General features: G+C 40.5%; 1 protein-coding gene and 1 pseudogene across 6 annotated transcripts; both read right to left on the bottom strand.

Annotated features, from left to right (window-relative positions):
* Window positions 1-3,027: 3,027 nt before the first annotated feature.
* On the bottom strand, window positions 3,028-12,086 carry ro60 (Ro60, Y RNA binding protein). 6 transcript variants are annotated; one of them, XR_004898336.1, is made up of 10 exons: window positions 9,746-9,858; window positions 8,266-8,857; window positions 7,549-7,769; window positions 7,256-7,402; window positions 7,020-7,157; window positions 6,795-6,911; window positions 4,605-4,721; window positions 4,228-4,374; window positions 3,610-3,812; window positions 3,028-3,579 (listed from the first exon to the last, which is right to left on the bottom strand). XR_004898336.1 is itself a non-coding variant. In XM_036005333.1 (9 exons), exons 2-9 carry the CDS (start codon window positions 8,837-8,839, stop codon window positions 3,660-3,662), a joined length of 1,614 nt encoding a protein of 537 aa, XP_035861226.1. In that variant the 5' UTR covers window positions 8,840-8,857; window positions 12,082-12,086; the 3' UTR covers window positions 3,028-3,659. The 6 variants fall into 6 exon arrangements, 5 of the variants coding, with proteins under 5 accessions (XP_035861226.1, XP_035861225.1, XP_031150251.1 ...); XM_036005333.1 differs by lacking the exon at window positions 9,746-9,858 and adding an exon at window positions 12,082-12,086 and having other exon boundaries at window positions 3,028-3,812; XM_036005332.1 differs by having other exon boundaries at window positions 3,028-3,812.
* LOC116045298 lies at window positions 11,905-13,703 on the bottom strand (annotated as a pseudogene).
* Window positions 13,704-15,514: the final 1,811 nt, after the last annotated feature.

Below are 15,514 nucleotides of genomic sequence, written 5' to 3'. Positions count from 1 at the left end.
AACGTTCTCTGGTTTATTGGCATTTCTTTAAACCAATCGCAATCATCATGGGTGACGCTAAGCTCTGCACGGAGCCGCTGCAAAAAGGCCTCGGGAAGGAATTTGTTTTGGTGGAATGTGTACGTTCAAAAGTTGTTTTACACGTGCGAGAGAAACCTCAGGGTGGACAGATAGTCTAGCTAGCTGTCTCGATTTACCCAGCAGAGATCTTTTGAGCAGAACCATAGTCCTCGTAAATCCACCGGAGTTTAAAATTCCAACACAAAGAATGCGGTAGGAAACGGACATCGGTGAAAAGACATGCATCCGGCGGAATTTCCTGCGGCACTGGAGCAATCCCGGAAGTGGAACTTCGTGGATATAGACTAGTTTTTGCATAATGAACATTCTTAAATCAAAAGTACAGAAATATTACTGTGCTAGCAGACTCAGTCCCGTTAAATAGCTATGAATAGCATAGAATTCATAATAAAATATGAGAATAAGCCAACTTCTCCAATTTACAGTAAACTGACTTGCAGTCCCAAACATTGGCATTATTGTGTCACAAAAGAAAACCCTATATAATCCCCCAAAAAATGTATCAACACATTTAAGAGCACCTAGGGTATTCTTTATAGCACTGGTTCTCAAACTGTGGTACAAGTACCACTGGTGGTACGCAAGCTCCCTCTGATATTGTTTTAAAAAATGAAATTAATAAATTTAAAAACATAATACCATAGAAATACTACATTTCCAATAATAATTTGCACTATTTAGAATGTATTACTGTATTGTAGATATTACATCTTTTTTAATTATAAATATTACTTCTTTATCTTATTTGTATATATTACTTATCTTTTTTTATTTGTATATATTACTTATCTTTTATATTATACTTGTTATAAGTGTCTTTATTGCACCGTGGGTCGGAGAGAAACGTATTTTCAATTGCTCTGTATGTCCGGCACATATTGCAGAATTGACAATATTGTAAAGTTGACTTGACTTGATAATAATACATGTAATTCATTAAATTAATAATTAAAAATAAGTGTTTGTTTAAGTGTAATATTTTTTGTTTAGATATCAGCTTGCTACATAGTTACGTTACCTACACTACCGGTCAAAAGTTTGGGGTCACTTAGAAATTTCCATTCCACACTATTACAGACAGAATACCAGCTGAGATCAGTTGCATTGTTTTTTTAATCAGGGCAGCAGTTTTCAGATTACATTATGTGCTTACATAATTGCAAAAGGGTTCTCGACTGTTGTAGAAAGAAGTGGCTGATCTTTAATGCAATATCTACATTGCCCATTATCAGCAACCATTCATCCAATGTTCCAAAGGCATATTCTGTTTACTAATCTGATAACATTTTAAAAGGCTAAGTGAGAAAACATTGGAGAACCCTTTTTGCAATTATGTAAGCACATAATGTAATCTGAAAACTGCTGCCCTGGTTAAAAAAACAATGCAACTGATCTCAGCTGGTATTCTGTCTATAATGGAGTGGAATGGAAATTTCTAAGTGACCCCAAACTTTTGACCGGTAGTGTAAGTGGTTCAAAAACACTACAATCATGGCTCCAAACAGGAACTATAAGGAAGAGAAGTGTTGATGAGAATGAGAATATTTCGAGCAGCCCTGTTGAAACTATAGTGGACGAGCACAAGTGCTAGTTGTTACTTAAAGGTGCTCTAAGCGATGTCATGCTTTTTTTAGGCTACAACATTTTTTTGTCACATACAGCAAACATCTCCTCACCATCTGCTAGCTGCCTGCCCACTGAACACACTGTAAAAAACGCAGTCTCTGTAGACAGCCCAGGCTCCACAACGGCAACAAAAACAAACTGGCCAACCTGCACCACCAAACATAACAAATGGTCTTCCAGCGTTCCAGCCAATAACCGACAAGAAGTATTTGGGGGTGGGGGTTGGGGGGTTAGTGCGCGGAAGCACGAAAGGGAGGGAGAGGGGACGGGATGAGGAGGAGGGAGGGGCGAGCTAGCTTCGTTTTGTTTGAAAATACTTTGAACGTCAACAAGAAGTGCCGTCACCCATCGCTTAGAGCACCTTTAAGCAGCGACGGTGGAGTCTCCACAGCACATGCTAGTAGCAAATTATGCAAAACAGTAAGAAAATATGACCCGAGTCGCCTCATATTTGGATTCAGTTGAAGCAGTACAGAGGAAGTACAGCGTGGCTGTGGCTGTCAACAATAAATATTGTAGGGTAAGCGTATGCTACTTTATTTTAATGTGGGCCATGATGGTGGTACTTAGAGAGCCTAATATTTTCTGAAGTGGTACACGGTGTAAAAAGTTTGAGAACCATTGCTTTATAGGATAAATTGGACAAGAGCAGAACAGAAAATTCAGTTTTAAAAGAAGAATTGTCTTAAGGGAAAACAAATGTTAAAGGTCCCATGGCATGAAAATTTCACTTTGAGGTTTTTTTTAACATTAATATGTGTTCCCCCAGCCTGCCTATGGTCCCCCAGTGGCTAGAAATGGTGATAGGTGTAAACCGAGCCTTGGGTATCCTGCTCTGCCTTTGAGAAAATGAAAGCTCAGATGAGCCGATCTGGAATCTCCTCCTTATGACGTCATAAGGAGCGAGGTTACCTCCCCTTTCTCTGCTTTGCCCGCCCAGAGAATTTGGCCCGCCCATGAGAGAGACATCATGGCTTTCAAACGAGCAAAGTGGCAGTTGGTCAAGGCCACACCCCCACCCTCCACCTTGTTCCCCCCCCTCTCTCCTCCTCAATAGCTACAGACACAGACTCATTGTGGGACTGGCTCTAGTGGCTGTAATTTTGCACCAAGGCTGAATTTCGGGAAAGAGACTTCAGATACAGTATTAGGGGAGCACTAAGATCTATATAAAAGCATCCAAAGAGCACCATGTCATGGGACCTTTAATATAACTACAAATTGTATCTAGACTAAAGGCAAGAGTTGTGTAAACTGAATTCTAGACATGTATATTACTTTTAAAAAAACATTTTCTGACCAAATAAGTCAATAGAATACGTTTCAACTTGTGGTGCTTTAGTTTTCAACTCCTCTCTTTTACAGTACACCGCTAATTATTTATAATGATGCTACATAATACGGAGGGACAGGCTTTCAAATTTAAAATGCCTCTACCATCATATCAAACCTGCTCAAATCATACCATAGATACATACTAGAAACAGTGAATCGTCTTAAAATAAACCTACAGTTGCACTAAGCCTCAAACATTCTGACTCTTACACTATTCCTCTTATTTAATCTACCAACATCTGGCTATAAATGAGTGGAATTTATTGTTTAATGGGTTAGTGTCTCACCAAGAACCATCAAAGCACTTAACATACAGAGTGCTGTTTGCACTTACACTCTTGACAGTATGATATGCAATGACATATCATATCAATTCCTTTTCAAATTTCTGAAAAAAAATATATGCACATAAAATTTGCTGAGTGTTGTCCAGCCCGCTGGACAATTTGTCTATTGACTTGTAAGCGACAGAACACAAAAAGAGAATTAGGAATTGTAATTGCCAACATCTTTTGGATTTTTAGGGCACTCTACATGCTAAGTGAGCCAAGTTGGTACACTTTGTGCCTTCCTTTTGTGCTCCAACAACACGATTTAGAGACAATCCCAATTCTTTATCAGATCAGATCCTGGGCCAGGTCACGAATGACGGTCAAAGCTCCAAGGTCGAAGCCACAGATGCTCAGTAAACGCCTGTCTTCTGTGTCTGCAATGGCGTGTCCAATGGAAGTCAGCCCACACATCACCAATTTGGAATTGGCTCCAGATTTCTGTTGAGAAAATACACATCAACTTTTTATTTTTATTGTTTTGGTTTTTGGGCTCAAAATGTTACCTTCTTTTTTGTGTTAAATACATTATTTTTAAAAGGGAGCAAATGACAGTTTAATTCAGTAACTGTTATACAATTACAGAAAATTGCCTGTCTCCTAGCGCTCAACTTTCTAACACAACACAACTTCATGAAATAAACTGTACTATTCAAATGTCATGTCATTCTGGAAATTGATCAGCATTAATATAAATGTGAAAAGGAACCTCATCCCATTTGTCCGATTAAGTCTGCCCCCATCAAATTGCAAATTAATTTTACCTGGGGTTTGTGTAAGCCTATTTTCTAAAACAATCTTTATCCCAGAGGACATTAAATCCACTCCCCAAGCAGACATGTATGAATAAATGTACTTGTCTGTGCTTCTTCAGAGACTCCACTGGGCTGGCAGTGAACGTCCACAACGGGTTGTTGGTCAGAATGATGAACACATCTACAGCTTTCCCATTCTCTGTGGCCCATGTGATGGGAAGGGTGCAGTCTGTGCTGCCACCCGGGATCTGGAACATACAGTATGGTGGAAAGGTCAGAAACAGAACTCAAGATCAAGATATATTCAGTGAAGTCGATATGAACACAATGCTTGTTTGCTATTGGAGTGACCAATGTACGTATGTTATACAATTTGTAACAGAATGTAGTCTGAAATCAGAGATGGTTTCCTTACCCAAAGTATACTGTGTGATCAGTAGCTGTAATTCATTTCTTATTCTTTGAAGCTGTGACTTACCTTAACCAGTTCAAATGTTGCTTGTGCGAGAGTCATGTCAGCAGAGACAGAGCATGGAACCAAAGCTCCTTCAGAGTAGGACAGCACATGTGTGTCTGCCTCTGTCCTTGCAAAAATCTGTGCCAGGCAAAAGAAAAGCAGGACATCAACAATTACAAAAATCTCTCTCAGACATATGCGACACACACAATGCTACAAAACAAAATAACTAGACATGCTATAAGTACTCTCACATTTAACATTTGGCATGTCTCTCAGCTAATAACTCCCGGAGGGCCTGTGGGCTAAGATAATCGCACTGTGGAAAGAATTTTGTAGGAATCCATAGTATGTGTCAACAGACCAATTCCTTGACCCAGGCTTTCCTAAAAGATGGGACGGCCAGAGCCCTGCTTACAGTCACAGCTGTTCCAACTGGTACAACAGTGTTCTCTCTAGAATTCTTTTCAGCAGCGTCAAAAAGTAAAGTTACTTGAAAACAGCGTGTAGTTTCTTTTTAGCATCTCACATCACACTTCCAGTCACTATGACCACTACTACGGTCAGAAACATTGTGCCAAAATATGAACAATAACGTCGCTGTCAACGGGCTTATATGCTAATGTTAGCTACCGACGGTTACCTTGAAACCATCCAGCAAATAGACGGTACCGTAGGGTGAATTACCTGAAACAGGTGATTTGTGTGTAAAATGAGCGGTGACGTTAAATCAAATCAAAACAAAATGCTGAGTGAACATTACTAGCTACGTTTTTCATGTTGGTTTTGAGCGGTATGCACCCCCACTAACCTGGAAAACGGTTTTAAAACAGTAACGTTAATACAGCGTGTCGGACTCGGAGGAATACAGCGTCTCCTGCAGTGGGGAGTCAAAGGCAGAGGGACCGCCGTAAGTATGACTCTGAGAGCCAATGACCAAGCGGGAGTGAGAATGGCCACGGGTTGATCATTTCCTTGTTTCTGATGAGGACGAGACGTGTGTGACTGACTCGAACATCTCACATTTACCAACAAAACGTACAGCGAAAGACCGTGCAAAACATTTCAGACCGTCCTGCCAACCTGTATACATTTTAACATTAATGTACGCTGTAACATTTTTTCCTCTCTAAAGTCGCTGAAAGCTGCTGCTGTTTCAATCCTGTCGGCTCTCTGCAGTGGGCGGGGCTGCTCAGTTCCCCCCGCGATTGACGCGCGCGCACACACACACAATCACACACGGTGGATGCAGGAAAAACCGGAGATGAGACGACACAATGACCTAAATTGACACTATGCTTGTTATGTGTATCAAGTGCAATGATAAGTTAAAGTCCAATAAGTAACGTTACTTTATCAAACCGTATGAATGTGTGTCCCAGGCCAGGATAGGAAATTAACTAACAATGTAAAGATCAACAAGCCACTGACACATATGTTCAGATTTGATTCATTCAATAAATTATAATTTTTTGTCTTAAATCCACCAGCCATTTGCATATTATACCAACATTTGCAGCATCCTGAGCCTTTTTGGTATGGTTACTAGGAAAACTCAGCCTAGAGTAGTTTTATTCTCCCCAAAACAAGTTTCCTTTTTATTTTATAAAAAAAAAAAAACATTGCAACTTTTTACAAAAGTTCCCGCAAAATCAGGCATTTTGGGCCGCAACAATCTCAAAAAAAGGCCACGAAATCCTGGAGGGACTGGATAAACAGTAAATTCATCAAATTCAGTGTCCACAATGCTATTTTCTAATAAACTGTAGCGGTCATATTTCACGGGACCTGCGTGAGTGCGGATTTCATGTCGCGGCTTGCGTCGCTGTTTGTCACTTTGCCTAAGATTGAGTGACAAGTAGTACTCGCCCTGTTGTTTATTTGGTTGCCATGACTTTGCGAGTGATGACATCCTGTCACTGTTCCAGTAGCTCTCCCTAAAGGGGAGAGAGAGCGGAAGACAGTTCGCTTGAGTTCAGTAGAGCAGACGGCTCTGCAGAGTCGTGTAATTACGACTTTATGACCTTTCATAAACAGCTGAAGGAGCGGCGGTGCGCCGCTGCTACATGTACATAGCGGAAACCCTGTTGTGCGTCTGCCCTATTTCTGATACCGTGGTGGCAGCAGAAATTTTGCTGTGGCGAGCCGCCATAACACTGGACAACAACTGCCCACACACTGTGTAGATATCTAGCTCTAGTATTGTCTTACCATGGTAATAGCTGCAGCGGCGACAGCAGTGCTGATTGACGTCCCTGGGACAATGCTGCTTAGTGATGTGCTCACGTCTACTGCCACTACGAAGCGTTTACCCACAGGCTCCACATTCTGGGGACAGAATCGCGACAGTACGAGAGGTTAAGAGTTAGCTGATGCTATTGTTTGTGGTCTTCTTTGAAGGTCTTTGAAAAGCTTAGAAAATAAAAAAGAACCTACCATAAAACTCTTATAAAAGGCAGAGTCCATTGCTTTGAGGATGCTGCTGACTGGTTCCCATTTTGTTTTACCCTGATAGCCTTGGCCTCTTTTGTAGTTTTCAGAAAACAAAAGTATGTTGAAAGGGTGGATCTTTGCCTGTTGATTTCAAGACAGGCATTAAATAGTTTAACATTTGACTCATGTTTAATTAAAAACACTACTGTAAATCAATTAGCCAGTCCTATGGGTCCTACCTTTGTCAGGGCGGTCTGGCTCTGGATTCTGTCACACACAGCTTGTGTTTCTGAACTTCCTGGTTCAAGAATTTTTTTTGATGTCATCTTACCCAAGATCTTTAGCACTGATTGGAGAGGCATTTCCTTTAACAAAGCTCTCCATACCTCCAGAAAAAAAACACATACCCCTTTATCAGTTGATGAGAAAAAAAATATTTCCAAATGACAAATGCCCTGACAATGCAATGCTGTTTTTCAGCTGATTCTGAAGTGTTTGAAGTCAGAGATTCCCACCAGCACGAACCACCCACCTGCTTGGACTTCAGATGGTCTGTCAGCAGCTGTTCCCTCTCCAGTTTGTGTTCCTCTATTAAATTGATGACCTCTGTTTCATCACAACTGTGCTTGACCTTCTCCACCACTTCAAGATATGAAAGCACTTTGACAACCTCTTCTGAGTTCTCTTTGTCAGAGTAGGCAAGCTGGACTTCTTTCCATCCTTTTGTTACATATTTGCAAATCAAGGCAATTGCTGAAAACACAAATGACCATTACAGTCTTACTCAAGTGGTCTTTTTTCATCTTAGTCATGACATAAGGTAAAAACGTACATGATACAGATTGTTAGTTAGGACAGGTTTACAAATGTACAGGGTCAGGAAAGATATAACATAAATCTTACAACACAAATCAAGATCATGCTTTGGTGCTGGTATTTTGAACATGTTGTCATTCATTTAACTTGGACATTTTTGAGCCAGTAGCATGTAGTGTCTTCTGTCCTTGTTGTTAAGTGTCTATGTGACCACTCTTTTCTGTTTAGCATGACTTTTAAGGCATTTTCCCTCCTCTCATCATTACATGACTTTGTAGCATTTACAACACTCTGTGAAATCTTACCAATGATGACCGTAAGATCTCTATTAAAGCTCACACATACTGCTTATTGGTATTCAGCTTAGCAAACTTTCTACATTTTAGTTGTGTTGCCTGTAAATAGCCATCAGTATGGGTCTGTGTTAACTCACCTTCATTAGCTGGTTTAGTGTGTGAGAGCCTAAGCAGATCCTGGTGTGACCATCCCTCTCTCTGTTTACACTTGGTCACAGCCGCAGCCAGACTCATGGCATCTTGCTCATTGTACCAGTCAGACACTGCTCTCCTCAGGGCACGTCCCCAAATACCACACTTCATCCCCTCTTTCAGTTCCTTCTTGTTATTTATGAAAGAAAACAGGTGGGCAGGGTCCTGACAAACTTCCTTCAGGGCTTTAAACGCTGCCTGTCTGGTCTTTAGCTCCGAGTGCTGGGAGCACAAAGCCAAGGCAAAAAAGGAGGGGCCGAGTCGGACAGCTCTCCCATCCTGAGTGAACTTTTTTATCTCCTCCACCACCTCGGCACCTCGGCTCTCCTGCAGCAGGGACAGCAGAGCTCCGGCACTCTCCATGCTGACATGGCCCTCCTCTCTGGCAGTGTATAAGTCTCCCTCCGAGCCATAGCAGAGGAAGCGGCACAGTCTGGCCTTGTCACTGACCTCCCAGGGACAGCCATCACCAGTTGAGTTCAGGGTGTGGTTGCTCGGAGTACTTCCCGAAGGCTCCATTGTAACACTAGAGAAAGCCTGAAACAGAAAGTGGAGAAAGGGAATTCTTCTACCAACTTTTATTTGTATTGGCCACAGTGACTGGCTGATACTTAATGAAAGAACCCTTTAACTTTACCAGACTTCAGATCAAACTGACACAGATCAAAATAATCAGTGGACTACATGTACCAACCACAGCTCAGATTTAAGAGGATGATGCCAGAGTAAATTTCCATTCATCATGATACGTGTGTGAAGATTAAGCAGCATTGCAACTTCGCAAAGACCCAACCTCAGTAAACTGCTGTGTAAGGATCAATAGCCAACCAGAGAGACTCAATTAATACAAGATAACGTTAACTTCGCTAGCAACATTACTCATTGCCTCAATGCACAGACAGAAATAACTTAAAGCCGATTGGAATACATGATGATACACATCAGACAGATACAAGCCACACTGAGCCGTTAATAGAGGATGCTAGAAAACCCTGCTAACTAGCCTGTCAACATAAGCTAACGTTACCAGTTCCCTGAAGAGGAGGGCAGTCTGGGAAATGCGAAGTTAGTTAACGTAACCCAAGTAGTTAGCCCTTCTTAAAAATGTTACATATGCATGGTAAATAGCTATCTAACGTTAGCTAGTTACGCAGCAAAAATACCCAATCTACTCCTAACGCTTCTCAGCTACTAACGTTAACGTTAGCATCCCGGTCTCCTCTAACCACAGATATCAACTCCCACAGCTTTTTCCCAACGGAAAGCTAGGCGCAGCTTGATGCAGCTCGCCTGGTGCAGCTGGTTAACGTTACATAGGTACGCAAACCTTAACTAAATTGTGTTGTATTCACTGCAAATATACGATGTTTGCTAATCAAAACATATCGGTCTACAATTACATGATATATAGCTACATGAACTTACCACAAATATGTGCGGAGTGGTAAAGTTTTTTTTTTTTTTTTATGTAGCAAGATGCAAAGAGGCCTCCCCTCTGACCGACAAGTGAGATAATCAGGGGCGGTACCGCGATGGAAGCTGGGATACCGAGTACCATCTCACACTCACTCACACACACACACACACACACACACACACACACACACACACACACACACACACACACACACACACACACACACACACACACACACACACACACACACACACACACACTATTATTTGGTACCTTGGTACTTTCTCTTTGAACTCCTATCTCAATCTCTTGATGCTGTCAGTTTCTGAACCACTATTTCTACAATCAAATTAGAAAAGACCCAGGTAGGCTACGGGACATGGAAGGAGGCACAAGTTGAAATAAAAGAAAAGAAAACATATTCACAAACCATACTGTTTTCCTATTCTCTTTACAAGACATTGATTGTTAATGAGTGACTGAAGGCATTTAGACACCTGAACTCTGGAGCTTATTTTAGATATGTGATTTAAAAAAAACTGAAATATAAATCACAAATTATTATTTTTTTCTCATTATTGCAGACAACCTGTATAACCTACGTTTCTGCAAATATTGAGACCATAGCTCAAACTTATACATACATATGTAACTTTTCCCAGTCCCCACTGGGTGGCAGTAGCACATCAACTGCAAGGACACAGGATGCATTGTTATTGTAAGACACCATTTAAGGCACACTTAGTCTTTTTGTTCAGTTTATGAATTTTGCAAAGTTGTATGACTTTACCACAAAATGGGACCAAAATCGAAATGCCTCATGATGTATACCTGGCAAAATCATTCAAATTTCAAGAGCAAAATCACAAAATACACAAGAGTCCTGTAGCCATGTGCATTTCACTATGAAACCAAAAATATTAAGGTTTACCAAAGCCCGTCTACGAATTCTACCATATTAGAAATTCTTTGGGTTTACATCCAGGGCTTAATTTGAGCCGGAACATGTTCCGGCATCTCCGACGTTGGATCCGGAACCTTTTTTATTGGATCCGGCACCTCCTGTGTCACTATGAAAAATTAGTCGCCTAAATGAAAAAAATAAACTACTGTTTGTGTAGTGTTCAATGTTGTTATCTGTCTTGTTAGTCTTGATTCCCCATTGGAGTTCCACAAAAGTCTTCTGTTTGCATTTTCAATGCGTTTTGAGGTGAATTTTCAGGGTAAGACAGAGGGGGGAGAGGGACGGAGGGAGGGGAGACAGAGGAGGGAGAGGGACGGAGGGAGGGGAGACAGAGGGGGGAGAGGGACGGAGGGAGGGGAGACAGAGGAGGGAGAGGGACGGAGGGAGGGGAGACAGAGGGGGGAGAGGGACGGAGTGAGGGGATCGGCACTTCAACAGCGCGGCGCTGCACTTCAAGTGACACAAGCGCTTGTGCTGGTTGAGGATAAAAATGTCAAAAAGACAACAAAGTTTGCTTAACTTTTTCAAATACGCTGGCCAGTCGGATCCCAAACAAGCAAAAATCGTTTCTGCTGATCAAGAATGTGGAGACCACAGTGGGTTTTATGTTTTAATTGTCCGATGGATAGTTACTGCTTTTGAAAACGATCGTTGCAGTGTATTTTTAATTTTTTTTTACATTTCGCACCGATGCAGTACACGTTCTGAAATAAAAATAAACATTGCCCTTACACACAGCGTTGTTTAGGCTTTTTTAGTCAGAGTCAGAGAAGCTACGTAGGCAGGTATAATTTTTTTTTTGGTTCCGTTACCTCCAAGCCCCGTTTTGAGTCGCCGGATCCACCCCCCCCCCCCCCCCCCCACCCCCCCCTCTCTGCGCTCCGGGACCTCCCACTTTACAAATTAAGCACTGTTTACATCCAATACATTGTCTGTCACAACCAGATGCACCACAGGGTTAAAAACCACAGTTTAACCTTTGGTGATGTCCAGTGTTCACTGTGCACCAGATGGCACTGCCTGCAGGGTGTTATGTCCATTGCACTGGCACAGCTTTCAGGCTTGTCAGACAGTTAAGTTGACATTTTGAGGAAAGAGGAAGTGTCTGCTCAGTGTCTGTGCAACACTTTACACCACCAACATGCATGATGTCAGTCCTTGTGCACGAGATAGACCTCACACTGCAAACTGATTGGTTTTGAACTATGGTTTTGAATCATGCTGCATTAGATCTCCAGTGCTTCGTATCTTCAAGGCCTTTCTGTCCTTCCTAAGGCCTCTTTGCTTAGAAGCTGCATCAAACAGGACTTTGCATTGCTCAAATTGAATTAAGCATGGAAAGGAGTCATTCTCCAACACACTGATTTTCCTCTGTGCCACAACAAAATATGGTGGACTTGGTTGCTGGAGACTCTGGCTGATGATCTCTCTTGTTGTAGAATTCTAAGTTTACCTGCAAAGATATGTAAAAAAAAAAAAACACAGCTTCAATAACTGAACATGCTGTTTGAATGTAGACATTTACTGTGCAGCCACCTGCATCATTACTTTGGTCGGAAAGTAACTCTTTAAAATGTTGGTGGCTGTGGTTGATGTACAGTAAATGATACAGGTCAGTGTCTTTTTTTAGGACTTTAACTTGAACCGTTTTCTAGAAAATTGCACTTCTTGTCATTGTGCAAAAACACATTGAATACTCATGTGTAAACTAAATTATGTTTTTATTATGCTATGCTTCTATCTGGGTTTGAGCACATTGGGCTGCACATTCAGTTCTCCCCTTATTATTTGGTCACCTCATAGTTTGTTGTAGACTTTGTTTTTACCTGTTTGAGAGACTCGTCCCCGATGAACTCTACATGTTTGCTCCTCTCTGTGTTAGCTACTCTGGACTGTCAGAGGTTTTAAACTCTTGACAGGCAAGCTAGAAGTCCAGATTTTCCTCACAGAACTCTGATTTCAGAAACTCCTGGAATGCTATTTGTCCACCTTTTACACAAGGGAACATAACTTCATTATAAAGAAAACAGAAACCAACCGTGATATTAGTTTTATGTTACTTGAAAGCGGATGAAAATTACATTTCTGGGAAAGGAGTTTCTCAAGAGATTCTCCCAATAAGCTTGTTTCATTTGTTTCCTGTCTGCAGAAGGAGGAAGAGAAAGGTTTTTGTGATGTGTTCCCGTTTGAAAGAAAACATTAGACAGCACAATGTTAGTACGCAGCATGATTCAATTAAAAAAACACATGTTGATTGTCCTCCATTGTAATGAACTCTGGATTAAGTTATTCTGGATTTCCATGCGTTATGTCTACAAGAGAGGATAACAGTATCAAGAAAGTCTGACTGTCCAGGTGCATAAAACAAAGAGAGTTCAAAATAAGCCTCATTGCAAATGAGACGTATTTCACTTATGTTCTCTTTGTGTCCTGGAGGTCCAGAGATGTCTTAGAGAGCCCATTTATTTTTGAATTTGAATTGCACGCCTCTGTGAATGATAATTTTATGTTATCTCTCAGCATGCATGATGCCGCTGAATCCTCAGAAGATTTTTCCTTAGATTCCAGTTAGATTTTCAACATCACAGCTTCCCCACTGGATCCTGATTGCCTCTTCTCACTGATGAGGGTCAAAGCCAGAGTGGAATCCAACTGTGATGTCAAGACACGTTTCACCCTGAACTACAGGTGTCAGCATCTTGCTATATCTTTAACCTCTGTTGTCATACAGCGTGATTGTCATGTAATCAGAAGAAACCACATTAAAAGTGCGTCAAACCTCTTTCTTAATATTTATTTATAGAAGAAAACTTTGCTGTATATCACAACCCACATCACAGTTAAATGCATTATATAGTCTCTACATTAATTAGCCCGTCATTCAAGTCAGTGCTTTTCTTACAGGTCAAGTGGTCAAGTTTCTTTTAGCAGTTTATCTTTTTATATGCAGTTCCTTGTGTCTTACTTTCACAGCTTCTGGATTACCTCCTCTCCACAATCATGGTTGGTTCTTCATATTTTGACTTTTTTTATTTTTATTTTCGCTTTTTTAAAATGCTGTTATACTTCCAGCGCCCTTGCTCGAACCACACCTATCTTCGAACTCGGCCTTCATTAATGATCTCAACTACACACCTGTAAAGTTCCGTGACTGCATCTTTTATGGTTGTGACAAGAGCTAGCCGCAGACAGACAGATGGATGGATGGACGGACGGACTGACAGATAGACAGACAGACAAACATATAAACACCTGACAAAGTACTCAAATCCTCTTCTGTGGTAGTTCCCGCTACAGTAGGTGTCTCCAGGATCACATTAGTGCATGATGTCACAGACACCCACACACACACACACACACACACACACACACACACACACACACAAACACACACACACACACACACACACACACACACACACACACACACACACACACACACACACACACACACATACACACACACACACATATCCAATCATATACCATTGAAATGTATATATGTAAGGATTGTTCTCTTAAAGTAATAGACAATCGGTGAATGAATGTGTGCTTTGCAGTAAATGTTCACATGAGCTGTTGACTGAAAGATGTCATGTGAATGAGATACTGCAAAGACCACACAAAACAAACAAAAAAAATGGAGTAGAGGAGATACAATGCACTATTTGAGTCTGACATGGACATTGGATGTTGTATTTGCATAATGGCAATAAAGTTCTTAAATCTCGATCTTGCCACTGACACAAGGACTTGATAAGCATGAATTAGCATGTGGTTTGTAGGACAAAACTGGGCTTTGTCGAACAGGAAGTGGCCGTCAAAGAGAAAACCTGCAGCTTCATACATACATCCAAAAGTGAGCTTTAACGTTTTTATAACCTATAGGCGGTACTTTGAATGGGAGAAAAATAAATCAGCTGAATGGAATTATGTAGTGCAGAATATAGTTACTAACCCCATGTTTTGTGAGAGCACTTCATGTCTTCAGCAGTGTGCCAGCTCCAACACAGATAAATCATGCACACAGTGGACCCTCATTATAATAGTTACAATCAAGTTTGATGTTATAGATATCAACAGTGGCAGGTATAGCAGATCAGTAACAACATCATATCCAATCAGCAACTCATACATACTCATATGTATGTATATATGTATATACTCAACTCATATATACCATGTGAAATATGACTAGTATACTCACTTTCAGTGAATAGTAAAGTTCTAAACATTTTTGACTTGCGACCCTACGTCACTGTTTGTATTTCTACCAGTTGCAACCAAAGAGTGATTTTTGTCCTTGCTTTAGATGCATCATTTTTAGAGGCTTGAAAACAAACACATGCCAGTAATTTATAAGAAGAAACAGTAATTCTGTTTAGCAGAAATATTATAATTTTTTTTCGTGCTTTTTCTTTCTTGGAAATTCTATGGAAGCCTATTACTGTCACAGAAAAAATCAACAACATAACATATATATATATATATATATATATATATATATATATATATATATATATATATATATATATGTATATATATATATATATACCCTGCATTTTTACTCTTCGTGGTTCAAAGACATTTGTTTCAACAGAATATGTAAAAGAAGTGTAACTGAATTGGAAACATGTTAAATGATCTCACACACTTACTACATTTGACTTAAAAAATAAGAATGGGCCCATATGAGCATATTTTTGTAGCATACACGATTCATTATTAAAGCTTTAGTACATAACTTTTTGATATTAATAAACGTCCGTTACATTCAAGCCATTGCAAATGAGTTGCTACAGAGCTAATTAAG

This window comes from Sander lucioperca, chromosome 9, assembly GCF_008315115.2.
Source record: "Sander lucioperca isolate FBNREF2018 chromosome 9, SLUC_FBN_1.2, whole genome shotgun sequence".
NCBI lineage: Eukaryota > Metazoa > Chordata > Actinopteri > Perciformes > Percidae > Sander > Sander lucioperca.
Note: the sequence above shows the minus strand (reverse complement) of the source record. Positions and strands in the feature narration are given on the sequence as shown.